The sequence below is a fragment of the Scyliorhinus canicula genome, chromosome 3 (genome assembly GCF_902713615.1).
Source record: "Scyliorhinus canicula chromosome 3, sScyCan1.1, whole genome shotgun sequence".
Classification (NCBI taxonomy): domain Eukaryota; kingdom Metazoa; phylum Chordata; class Chondrichthyes; order Carcharhiniformes; family Scyliorhinidae; genus Scyliorhinus; species Scyliorhinus canicula.
In genome coordinates, this window is record NC_052148.1 from 267,086,522 (window position 1) to 267,100,132 (window position 13,611).

The window sequence follows — 13,611 nt, forward strand, 5'->3', positions numbered from 1 at the left end:
TGAGGTGGGGGGAGGGGGGGTTGGGAAAAAGACATTGCTGGATGAGGTGGGGGGAGGGGGGGTGGGCAAAAGACATTGCTGGCCACGGTAGGCTATTGCAGAAAATACAGAGGCATGGGATTCAGGGTGATTTAGCAGTTTGGATCAGAAATTGGCTAGCTGATAGAAGACAAAGAGTGGTGGTTGATGGGAAATGCTCTGACTGGTGTCCAGTTACTAGTGGTGTACCACAAGGATCTGTTTTGGGGCTGTTGCTGTTTGTCATTTTTATAAATGACCTGGAGGAGGGTGTGGAAGGATGGGTGAGTAAATGTGCAGATGACACTAAAGTCGGTGGAGTTGTGGACCGTGCAGAAGGATGTTACCAGTAACAGAGGGACATAGATAAGCTGCAGAGCTGGGCTGACAGGTGGCAAATCGAGTTTAATGCAGAAAAGTGTGAGGTGATTCATTTTGGAAGGAATAACAGGAAGGCAGAGTACTAGGCTAATGGTAAGATTCGTGGTAGTGTGGACGAGCAGAGAGATCTCGGTGTCCATGTCCATAGACCCCTGAAAGTTGCCACCCAGGTTGAGAGGGTTGTTAAGAAGGCGTACGGTGTGTTAGCTTTTATTGGTAGGGGAATTGAGTTCCGGAGCCATGAGGTCATGTTGCAGTTGTACAAAACTCTGGTGCGGCCGCATTTGGAGTATTGTGTGCAGTTCTGGTCGCCACATTATGGGAAGTATGTGGAAGCATTGGAAAGGGTACAGAGGAGATTTACAAGAATGTTGCCTGGTATGGAGGGAAGATCGTATGAGGAAAGGCTGAAGGACTTGAGGCTGTTTTCGTTAGAGAGAAGAAGGTTAGGAGGTGACTTAATTGAGGCATACAAGATGATCAGAGGTTTAGATAGGGTGGACAGTGAGAGCCTTTTTCCTCAGATGGTGATGTCCAGCACGAGGGGGACATAGCTTTAAATTGAGGGGAGATGGATATAGGACAGATGTCAGAGGTAGGTTCTTTACTCCGAGAGTAGTAAGGGCGTGGAATGCCCTGCCTGCAACAGTAGTGGACTCGCCAACACTAAACGCATTCAAATGGTCATTGGATAGGCATATGGACGATAAGGGAATAGTGTAGAGGGACTTTAGAAGGGTTTCACAGGGCGGTGCAACATCGTGGGCCGAAGGGCCTGTACTGCGCTGTAATATTCTATGTTCTTAAAAAAAAAAGGCGGCAACCCGGAGAGTCGCTCCAGACAGGAAAATTTGAGGATCGTTGGGCTGCTGGAGTGCAACAAAGGTACGAATGCGATCTGGCAAAGGTGGGGGTGGAGAGGAGCTATATGATGGTGAGTGTGAAGACCCTCCCGAAGTGAATAGGGACCACCGGTCATTGCTGCAGAAGCCCAAGATCTGGGGAGCTGCCGCGGACGTTCATAGTCCGACTCCACAGGTATTTGGATAAGGAAAAGATTGAGGTGGTTCAAAGGAAACTCTGGAATGCAGAGAGAGGACCATATCTGTCAGAATTTACCAGGACGCTGGGACAGAATTGGCAAAAAGTTGAGTGGGACTCAATAAGGCCAAGGCGACTCTTTATAAGACCAAAGTGAGGTTCGGTGTGGTGTGCTTGCAGGTCATGTTTGGAGACGGCGACCATTAGTTTGATACGCTTTGAGGAGGCGAATGACTTTGCAAAGAAACATTGACTGGGAGAAATTTGAAAGAAGTACTTAGTTTCACCTGAGCTGTGGGTTTTTATTTTTCTTGCTCATTGTATTTCTCATGCTTTTGTTGTCTTTTATCTTGTATTCGGGTTTTTTTTGGCTTCTCATAGCATTGTTAGGAATGATTGGAAATGTTAGGGGTGAGGGAGCGGGTTTGGGGATGGGTTTGTATAATGGTCAATATTAAACTTGGGTTTGGGTAGGGGGCTGTTTGTAGATTTATTGAATGTATAACTTGCATTTCTCCTCGGTTAGGGGGTCACCCTGCTAGCGGAGATGTTAACTTTTAACTGAGATGTTAACTGAGATGTTAGATAACAAGTCTAGGATGATTTGGTTCCTTTCTGGGATGGGGGAGGGTGTGGATAGGGGGGGAGGGGGGTGTTGTCTGTTTGGTGCTGTGGGGGTTGTTTGATGCTTGGGGGAGGAATAGATTGCTGACGATTAAGGTTTCACTGGTTTGAGGGAGGTGGCGGTGCAATCTCGGTGGGCCTGGAGCTTGGGTGAGGTAGGGCCCTGTTGGACTTCCTTGTCCTTGCTGATCATGTTGGGGGGGGGGGCAGAGGCCCCCAGTTAGACTGGTTACATGGAATGTAAGGGGTAGGGGTTAATGGGGCAGTTAAAAGATCTCTGGTGGTTGCCCAGCTAAAAAGTTTGACGGCAGAAATTATTTTATTGCAGGAGTTTGGGATCGGATGAAGCTGGGAAAGGGGTGGGTGGGACAGGTGTTCCATTTGAGCTTTGATGCCAGGACGAGGGGACCGCAGTGCTGATCAATAGGAAAAATGGCTTTGTGCGGGCGTGGGGGGAACAGCAGAGAGACTTATTGTGTTTGATCCCAGGCGAGATAAGTTGTGACTCAAATCCCTCATGACATTGGTGGTGGCAAAGGAGCTGCTGGTGTCTATGGAGCAGATAGGTGGTGAGGGGGGTGCAGGTGAAGAGGAATACATGGAGATTCAGATACTCGAGCGAGAAGGAGTTTTTCTTTTCTTCACATGGACATTGGGGCTACTTCTGTATTGACCTCTTTGTTGTGGGTGAGTCGATACTTCCTGGGGTGGTGGGGATGGAGTATTTGGCGATTGCCATAACCTTACCATGCTCCGCATTATGTGGATTTGTGTTTGGAGGAGGGCTGTGCTCAATGACATCGTGGAAATTGGATATGGTGTTGCTCACAAACACGGGTGTGTGTGAGAGGATAGCTTCCGCTATTTGAACCTGTGTGGAATTTAATAAGAATGAGGAGGTCGAAGGGCAGCACAGTGGTTAGCACCGCTGCCTCATGGCGCCAAGGTCCCAGGTTCAATCCCAGCCCTGAATCACTGTTCATGTGGAGTTTGCACATTCTCCCCGTGTGCAGGGTAGGTAGATTGGCCATGCTACATTGCCCCTTAATTGGAAAAAATGAATTGGGCACTTTAAAAAACAAACAATGAGGAAGTCTTCCATTCCACATTCTGGGAGACATTTAAGACAGTCATCGGGGGGAGTTAATTAAATCTGAGATAAATCGGGGAGGGCAGAGATTGGTGGAACCTATCTTTGCAGTGGACCATCAATTCTCTGCTGCCCCAACGACAGCTGTTGGTGGAGACGGGGAAAGTGGTTAGCCACTTCTTCCTGCGAGATGGACATTTTACGAGTATGGGGAGAAGGCCAGTCATTTGTTGGCTCTCCAGTTGAGGCAGCAGGCAGCCTCTCATGAGAACACAGGTTAGTGGATCTTGTTTCTGATCCACGAAAGGTCAATTGGTTATACAGGTCTGAGCCTCCGGTGGAAGACTCGACTATGGTACAGTTTCTGGATGTGTTAGGCTTCCCAGTGGTGGAGATGGAAAAAGGGCAGGAACTGGAGGCGCCACTCTGGCTGGAGGAATGTTGTATCTTCTGAGGTCCAAGAAGGCACCTGGCCCAGACAGATTTCTTCTGCCATTTTATTCATTTGTAAATTAGGCCTTTATACAAGAGTGTTCGCGCCAATGCATCAAAAGTTCGGGGTACTTTTGGTTGTGTATGGGATATAAGGCTGGTTTGGGGCGGCTGGAGGAGGCCTCCTGCACAGGTTTGAGTTGGAAGGCACTTGATACTTCTGCTCTTCCATTCCCACTGGCCAAATACTTGAGCCCAGTGGTAACAACTTCTCTGAGAATATGGAACCAATTTAGACCGCATTTTAAATTAGAATCTATGTTGTTAATATCGTCATCTGTAGGAACCATAGATTTATACTGACCATGATGGATTCATCGGATAAGATTTGAGAGAAGGAGGGGGTCGAGTGGCTAGGAATTTGTTCATGTAGGGCTGGTTCCCTGGGCTGGAGGAGCTGGTGAAGTTCCAGCTTCAGGTGGGATGTACTTTGATATTTACAGGTATGTAACATGGCTCGAAGGAACTTTCTACATTTCCTCTATTGCCGGCCCTCTCCCTCATGGGTTAGGTGGTGTTCTTGGATGAGATAGGGGAAGGGAGGATATCAGATATTTATGCAGTAGAGGGAGAGGGCTTTGCTGGAGGAATTAAAGAGAAAATGGGTGGAAGAGTTGGGATGTGCTTTTGAGCTGCAGGGAGGTGGAGCGAGGTTCTGCATATGGTTAATTTTACCTCCTCATGTGCAGGACTGAGTTTGATTCAGTTTAATGTGGTGCATAGGGCATGGATGAGTGTGTTATTTCCAGGTGTAGAGGATAGATTTGAGCGTTGTTCAAGAGGGCCGGTGAACCATTCGTGTTTCGGTCCTTGGTCAAGTTCTAGGCTTCCTTCTTCAAAATGTATCTGAGATTTTGGGGGTTAAAGTGGAGCCATGCCCATTAGTGACGATCGTTTGGGGTGTTGGACTTGCCGGGACTGCAGGAGAGGAAGAAGACTGACAGTCTTGGCCGTTGCGCCTCCAATAGACCCGATGTGGATTTTGCTTGGGTGAGGGGCATCGCCTAAAGTGACACAGTGGCTGGGGGGACATGTACCATTAGAGGGGTTGGAGGTGGGGTTCTATTCGAGGTGGATGTAGTTTATTACCTTGAAAGGGGCTGGTTGTCGTCAGAAAATGGGAGAGTGGGTACATTTGGAGGGGGGAACTTTAGATCTTTAATGCATGTTGTAAAATTGAAAATTTCCTGAATTAAAAAATATTAATTTGAGAGTAACTGCCCTTGACCTCAAGGCAGCACTTGATTGAGTGCGGCATCAAGGAGCTCCAGCAAAACTGTAGTTAATGGAAATCAGTAGGGAAAATTGCACTGGTTGGAGTCATCACAAAGAAGTGGGAATGTTCATTGATTGTGCCGTGTTCGGTCCTCTTCATAACTCCTTGGGTAGTGAAGCAGTCTGTGCCCACATGCAGCATTCTCTGAACAACATTCATATTTGGATTGATAAGTGATGAGTTATATTTGTGTCACACGAGTGCCAGGCAGTAATCATCTCCGAAGAAGCCTCTATCTCCTTGACATTCAATGGCATTACAATCACTGAATCTCCCACCATCAATGCTCTGGGAGTTAATGTTGACCATAAATTGAACTGGACCAGTTATTTATATACTGTGGCTACAACAACATATCAGGCTACAGGTCTGAGGCTGAGAATTAAGTATTAAGGACCTCTCCGTTTGGCTCTACAAGGCACAAGTCAGGAGTGTGATGGAAATCTTCCCACTTGTCTGAGTGAGTGCATCTGAAAATGAAATGAAATGGAAATCGCCTATTGTCACGAGTAGGCTTCAATTAAGTTACTGTGAAAAGCCCCTAGTTGCCACATTTCGGCGCCTGTCCGGGGAGGCTGGTACGGGAATCGAACCGTGCTGCTGGCCTGCTTGGTCTGCTTTAAAAACCAGCGATTTAGCTGAGTGAGCTAAACCATCTCCAACAACACTAAAAGCCCCATACCTTCCAAGACAAAGCAATGCATTTTGATTGCCATTTCATTTACCAACTTACTTTTCTATGTGCCTCCCTCCCCTGTGTGTTTTTCTTTTTCATCCCACTTGTGCATACTGAGAGCAGGGTGTGCCACCTACAAGATTTGCTGCAGCGACTTGCCAAACCTCCTCCAAGCCTGACCCCTCTGCCACCTAGAAGGACAATGGCAGCATCTGCCTGGGAACACCATTGAGTTCCCTCTTAAGTCAGATACCATCCTGACTTGGAACTCTATCACAGTTCCTCTGATATCTCCCCCTCCCCCGCCAAACAACCTTTTGTGGATGTACTAAAAGCATTGCAAACGTTCAAGAAGGTCACCCCCATCTTCTCGTGGACAATAAATCTTGCGAGCCCTATTTATCCCATGAACAATAAAAAAATTTTTTAAAATGATGCTATGTTGCATAGGGAAAATTCTATGCACATTAATCATGCCTGACCACCTCAAACCAACAACTGCAACTTGCATTTATATGCTGCCTTTTAATGCAATAAAATAGCCCGAGGTTTTTGCGATTTAACTGCTCTTTGTTAATCTAGCTTCCTAAAACAGTTTGAGTTTGGTTACATCAAGCCTCCATCCTGATTGTCATTGCTATTCCTGTTGAAACTTACTTTGCGTGTATTAAAAACAGAAAATGCTGAAAAAAGTCAGCAGGCCTGGCAGCATCTGTGAAGAGAGAAATAGGTAGCGTTTGGAGTCCGTATGCCTCTTATAATAATAATATAATAATTTATTATGAAGTTAGTGAAAATCCCCCAGTCGAAACATTCCGATGCCTGTTCGGGTACACGGGAAGAATTTTGAATGTTCAGTTCACCCAACAAGGCCGTCTTTCGGGACTTGTGGGAGGAAACTGGAGCACCCAGAGGAAGCCCATGCAGACACTGAGAACGTGCAGACTCCAGACAGACCTTGGTGCTGTGAAGCAACTGTGATAACCACTGTGCTGCCGTGCTGCTGTCTTCAAAGTTAGAGAGGTAGAAATATGAATTTTATACTGTTTTATGAAAAAGTGGAGCCGGTGGAAGAAAATAGAAAGATCAATGATAGCTGTGAGCTAGGAGAGATTGCACAAAGGTGTTTAGGGTACAAGACAAAGGAAGTGCTGATGGCAGTGTTGAGGACTATAGAAGGTGCTGAGAGTGGTGTAAAGGTAAGATAGCAGAATGTGTGAATAGGAGAACAAAAGGTCTGTGCTCAGTGAAAGCAAACTTAAAAGAGCGATGACAAGATGGAGGAGAAAATTCCCAGTCTAAAGCTGTTGAACTGAATGTTGAGTCCAGAAGGCTGTACCATGCAGAATTGGGAAGTGAGGTGTTCCTCCAGTTTGCGTTACTAGAACAATGATAGGGAAGGTGAGGGGTAGATGTGTTTCATGGTGGCATCAGGTTGGAAATGGCAGAAGATTATCCTTTAAATGCAGAGACTGGTGAGGTTAAAAGTGAGGGCAAAAGCAACCATATCATAGCTCTGGAGGCAGGGGAAGGAATGAGGGCAGTGGTGTGGGAGCTGGGTCAGCCACGGTTGAGTGCCCTGTCGACCACCTTAGTGTGCGGTGATACCTTGTTGAGCAAAAAGGCAGAGATGTCAAGCGCTGTTTACAGACCTTTTCATTGGAACCTGGGCGAAGGATTGAAGCTTTGCAGCAAACTGGATGTGAGGATCATAGAAGATCATAGAAACCGGAGCACCCGGAGGAAACCCACGCACACACGGGGAGGATGTGCAGACTCCGCACAGACAGTGACCCAAGCCGGAATCGAACCTGGGACCCTGGAGCTGTGAAGCCATTGTGCTATCCACAATGCTACCGTGCTGCCCTGCAGACACGGGGAGAGCGTGCAGACTCCGCGCAGACAGTGACCCAAGCCGGGAATCGAACCCGGGTCCCTGGCGCTGTAAAGCAACCATGCTAACCACTGTGCCACCATGCCACCCACAGGTGTAGTCAAGATAGTTGTAGGAGTATTGGATATTGTCCTGGTCTTGTAAATGCTATTGCTCAGTTGGCAGAATATACAAAGATATACAGAAAGACAGATAGTATTGAGGAAGCAGAGGGGCTGCAGAAGGATCTGGACAGGCAGGGTGAGTGAGCAAAGATGAGGCAGAAGGGATACAAAGTGGAAAAGTGAGGTTATACACTTTGGTAGGAAGAATGGAGACATAGACTATTTTTCTGAATGGGAAAAGGCTTAGGAAATCAGAAGCACAAAGGGTCTTGGGAGTCCTTGTTCACAATTCTCGAGGTTAATTGGCAGTTAGGAAGGCAAATGCAATGTTGGCATTCATGTCGAGAGGGCTAAAATACAAGAGCAGGGAGGTACTTCTGAGGCTGTACAAGGCTCTTGTCAGACCCCATTTTGAGTATTGTGAGCAGTTTTGGGCCCCGTATCTAAGGAAGGATGTGCTGGCCTTAGAAAGGGTCCAGAGGAGGTTCACAAGAATGATCCCTGAAATGAAGAGCTTGTCATATGAGGAGTAGTTGAGAATTCTAGGTCTGTACTCTGGGTTTAGAGGGGGGGGGGGGGGGGGGGGGGGGGACACGGACGTGGAGAACCTAATTGAGACTTGGATACTGAAAGGTCGAGATAGAATAGACGTGGAGAGGATGTTTCCACGAGTTGGAAAAACTAGAACCCGAGGGCACAGCCTCCGACTGAAGGGACGATCCTTTAAAACTGAGATGAGGAATTTCTTCAGCCAGACGGTGGTGAATCTGTGGAACTCTTTGCTGCAGAAGGCTGTGGAGGCCAAATCACGGATTGTCTTTAAGACAGAGATAGATGGGTTCTTGATTAATCAGGGTCGTGGGGGGGAAGGAAGGAAACATATCAGTCATGATTGACTGTCTGAGCAGACTCGATGGGCTGAGTGGACTAATTCTGCTCCTATGTCTTGTGTTTTGGAAGGAGGTATGAGGAGGCCGATGAGATTGGAAGCTGTGGAGGGAAGGTCTCTAAAGGAGATGGGTCTGTAACCGTCCTGGAAACAAATGGCTTAATGTTTGGTGACTGGGTCATGGTCCAGGGGGAGGGAGAAGGAAGTGTCTGAAAGTTGGGCTCAGCCTCTGCAAGGGAGAGGTCAGTACGCCAGACAAGAACAACACCATCCTTGTCAGCAGGTTTGATAACTTGCACCAACTTGGAGCAATGGTTGGAGGTAGCATTGTGGATAGCACAATGGCTTCACAGCTCCAGGGTCCCAGGTTCGATTCCGGCTTGGTTCACTGTCTGTGCGGAGTCTGCACATCCTCCCCGTGTGTGCGTGGCTTTCCTCCGGGTGCTCCGGTTTCCTCCCACAGTCCAAAGATGTGCAGGTTAGGTGGATTGGCCATGATAAATTGCCCTTAGTGTCCAAAATTGCCCTTAGTGTTGGGTGGGGTTACTGGGTTATGGGGATTGGGTGGAGGTGTTGACCTTGGGTAGGGGGCTCTTTCCAAGAGCCGGTGCAGACTCGATGGGCCGAATGGCCTCCTTCTGCACTGTAAATTCTATGTACTAGATTAATTGTCTCGTAACACAAATTTGACAAAATATGCTGTTTTCATTTGTCCCAACATAACGCCTTCCCAAATAGGGCCATCTATCACTTGTTAAGTTTTGCTTCCACCGAGCACTGATCTTTGTTCTTCTATTAACACATTCTGCTATTTTACCTTTATTCCACTATCAGCTCCTTTTACAGTGCTTAACACTTTTTTTTGTTTTGTGTTCAAAACATCTTTGTGCAATCTCTCCTAGCTCATGTCTATCACTGACCTTCCATTTTGTTCCACCTACTCTGCCCCTTCATTAACAGTACAAAATCCATCACATTTCTCCATCTTTTTAGTTCTGAAGAAGTTACAGGACTCAAAATGTTAACCCTGTTTCTCTCTCCACAGATGTTGCCAAACCTGCTGAGTTTTTCCAACATTTCCTGTTTTTATTTTGCTTGTGCAGACTGTTTTCTTCCTCTCTGAAGCTAACATTTTTTGTGAAAATTATTTTATTAAGGCATTTATATATTTACACATCCAACATAACCACAAAACAAGCCAACAGGGCTGCAAATAACCAAATCGACTAAATACCTAACACCCCAGCTAAAGAGCAGGTCATTGACTTCAGGAAACAAAGTGCTGTACACACCCCTGTCAGCATCAATGGGGCCAAGGTGGAGATAGTTAACAGCTCCAAATTTCTAGGGGTGCACATCTCCAAAAATCTGTCCTGGTCCACTCAAGACGACAATACCACCAAACCCAACAGTGCCGATATTTCCTCAGGAAACTAAGGAAATTCGGCATGTCCATATTAACTCTTACCAACTTTTACAGATGCACCATAGAAAGCATCCTATCTGGCTGCATCACAGCCTGGTATGGCAGCTGCTCGGCCCAAGACCTCAAGAAACTTCAGAGCCGTGAACACAGTCCAGTCCATCACACGAACCTGCCTCCCATCCATTGACTCCAACTACATCTTCCGCTGCCTGGGGAAAGCGGGCAGCATAATCAAAGACCTGGCTTTGAGACTCCAACCTCATCTCCAGACGGTCGATTCCTGCCTTAATCGGATCCACTGTTATCGCCAGGTCCTCCAGAGCCGCCTTCCTCTGGTGGGTGATCATCTTGTCACAAAGTCCACTAGTTGCTGCATAGACTACTGAGATGGTAGGGCCGGTCCCTTGCCTTCCGCCATCTTCCTCTGTGTCACAGGCACAGTTTCTTGCTCCAACAGCTCTTTTTGCCTAGAACCACTTCTGGCCCACGAATCCATCCACCGGCGGAACAAACTCTTTTTCCACCACTCCTGCACCATTTGCCATTAGAAAGTCCTCCCGTTAACCGGGGAAAAGGTCCAAAAACATGCCACAAGTGGGAGCTACCACGTGTGCAATCACTCAAGCCATGGCAGCCACGCAGTCCTGAAACTAAAATTTTAATTGTGGAAAACTTTGGGTAGGGCAAATTAATTGGAACATCGGGAAAATGTATTCAGCATGCTAGAATGTGCAGAGGCTTTCACGTAAGGATAACTTGAATGCTAAGTTTGAATACATAACGTACTAATTCTTTTGAAGTAGTTCATTGATTAGTTCTGTTGCTTCTGTACATCCCATGGAATAAACCTTTCTCATGGCGAACTATTTACACCCCTCCAGCTTGCACACTCTATAACTTTACAGCCATTAGTCTGAAATTGCATGGCAAGCAACGTAAAATTGCTTATCCAGGGTTGACCTACAACGTGGTATCATTTTCTCACATTTAAAGTAAAATATTTTGTCGGGTGCTCAACCAAGTTACTTGTCTGCTTTGTGGGATGACAGATTGCTACAAATGAAGCAGCTAGTCTATCAGCCGTGGAAAAAGTAACCTGGATTTTAAAGCAAGCTGTTCGATTTGTGTTATGAAACAATGAATCTAGTGTCTCTAAGCATTGCTCCAAGTTGCCAAAGCAGCGCACAGTAATATTTTTGCTTTAATTGCTTTAATTTATTGCAAGGATTTCAACTTGAAAAATTCTAGAAATAGCAATTGTTCCATAACAGACAATTGGTTGCATCCAATCCACCTAAACACTTCACCGCAACCGAGTGGCAATTCTGATCACCAATTTGCGCAACTATCAAAAAGTAACTTTGGGTAGGGGAATTTAATTGGAACATTGGGAGAATGTGCTCACCACGTTGGAATGTGCAGAGCATTTGTTAGGATTGAACTGGGATTGAACATCTGTGTCCCATCCCTCCCTACAGGTTAAGTAGGCTTAACCTGTGGCTGCATGATGTACATAATATAACTTAATATATTTCCTGAGTGCATTGTGATTTACGTGACTTTTCATTGCTTTCCTTTTTCCTGAACAATGATTTTTTTCCTACCCTTTTTCCAGTTTTGAAACTGATTACAATAAAAGTTTTAATTCTGGATAATTAGTTAATTTGGATATGGACCACTGTCCGTGTGGAGTTTGCACATTCTCCCTGTGTTTGCGTGGATTTTGCCCCCACAATCCAAAGATGTGCAGGGTAGGTGGATTGGCCACGCTAAATTGCCCCTTAATTGGAAAAAATTAATTGGGTACTCTAAATTTTTTTTAAAAAGTTGGATATGGACACGTACTTTTGCAATCTCTTTAAAACGAATCATAATGTTCTGTAAATTCTGTCAAAGCATTTTTATTTTTATTGCCCTTGGTGAGATCTGCAGTAAATGGGGGATAAGATGTTGTAGTTATGTACAATCTATTTTTGCATTACTTTGTTTGCGCAAATCCTATCTAGCCTCTGTGGTAGTCATTCATGTGTGTGTATATATACCATTTATCATCTTTCAGACATGATCCAGTTGACTTTTCATCTGATGAGGATGAGCAGCTTTCTCCAAAAGCGAATGTGTCTTCCCTGGACTGCAGTGGCTCATCACACTTTAATTCTGACTTGGGGGACTCTACTGCTGCCAAAATAGACAAACTGATGGAAATATTTCCAAATAGAACAAATGCTGAACTAATGCAGGTCAGTAGAATGTTGTAAAATGTGCGCTTTCAGATGAGTTATAAGAAATTACCAGATGTACTTGTTACTAAATTGTGCCTTTATAGAAGATGACCCTGTTTTTTAATCCTTGGTTTGCACTGATTCCAGCCAGGATGATTTTGTGGACACTTTGGCCTTCAATGTTGTGAACAAGAAAAGCAAAAATAATTGATCAAGCATTACTATTTTAGTTTGTTATCGAATAAATCTTTGTTTATAAAATACAAGAAGGGCATGATCCAGCATGCATCTGATATCAGCTATAGACTAATCATCTCGGTTAGCTTTGAGCGAGCTAATGCATGCATATATTACTAGTCCAGTGTGAGTTGTAATTTCAGGATGGGGAAGAGGAAACTGAAGAACAAAAATTATTGAATATTGTTTACTTTAAGAGGCTAAATACTTGGGTGCCAATTTGCTGACTTTGTTCAGCCCAGCTCATTTTCAAGTTCAGTATTATTTGGACAAGTGCACGCTAAAGTCAGCATAGATTTGTCAAGGGCAAATTATGCTTTACTAACTTGCCTGAAATTTCTGAGGGAACCGAAGGTTGTTTGAGGGTAGTGCTATTGATGTGGTGTACATATAGTACTTCCAGAAGGCGTTTGATAAAGTGACACAGAGCAGACATGAGCAAATTTCTGTGGATGCTGGAATCGGAAACAAAAACAGAAAATATTAGACAATTTCAGCCGGTCCGACAGCATCTGTGGCGAGAGAAGGGAGCTAATGTTTCAAGTCTGGGTGACTTTATCAAAGCTCTCTTTAATGTTCTGTCTTCCAAATGCCACAAGAATAGCTGGATGTAAAACAAATGGTTCTGGATTGGATAGTTAGTGACAAATACTTAGAATAGAATAGAAACCCTACAGTGCAGAAGGAGGCCATTCGGCCCATCGAGTCTGCACCGACCATTTGAAAGACCACCCTACTCTGATCCAATTCCTGCCCGATCCCTGTAACCCCACCTAACCTTTGGAAGTGTGGGGTCAGTTTATCATGGCCAATCCACCTAACTGGCACATCTTTGGACTATGGGAGGAAACCGGAGTACCCGGAGGTAACCCATGCAACATGGAGAGAATGTGCAAACTCCACACAGCCACCATGCTGCCCCTGATAATATTTTAATGTTTATTGTACTTTTTAAAAAAATCCACAGAGTACATCCTAAGTGTTCAGTATATTTTTGTTAATGTTTATTATTTTTCTTAATTTGTACTTGTATTTTTTTCCATTTTCTAGCCAACTGCTTCCTCACTTCACTTGCAAAGGCATATAAATAGTGGAAGGGTGGTAAAAAGGAGGAATGGAGCAGATTACGATCAAAAAAGGATTTGCACATGGATGTAAAGGGGCATGGCTGAGGTGTTAAATAAATGCTTTGCATCTGCCTTTACCAAATAACAAGATGTTACACAGGTCATGGCAAAGGA

The 13,611-nt window shown here is 45.2% G+C and overlaps 1 protein-coding gene across 3 annotated transcripts in view; it reads left to right on the top strand.

Annotated features, from left to right (window-relative positions):
- LOC119963513 (SWI/SNF-related matrix-associated actin-dependent regulator of chromatin subfamily A containing DEAD/H box 1-like) overlaps positions 1-13,611 on the top strand; it is a 138,499-nt gene that overhangs the window by 17,062 nt on the left and 107,826 nt on the right. For all 3 annotated transcript variants that reach the window (XM_038792755.1, XM_038792754.1, XM_038792756.1), the window contains exon 3: positions 11,971-12,151. In XM_038792755.1, the coding sequence (XP_038648683.1) occupies positions 12,110-12,151 (42 nt within the window). In that variant the 5' untranslated portion in view covers positions 11,971-12,109. The remainder of the gene's footprint in view (positions 1-11,970; positions 12,152-13,611) is intronic.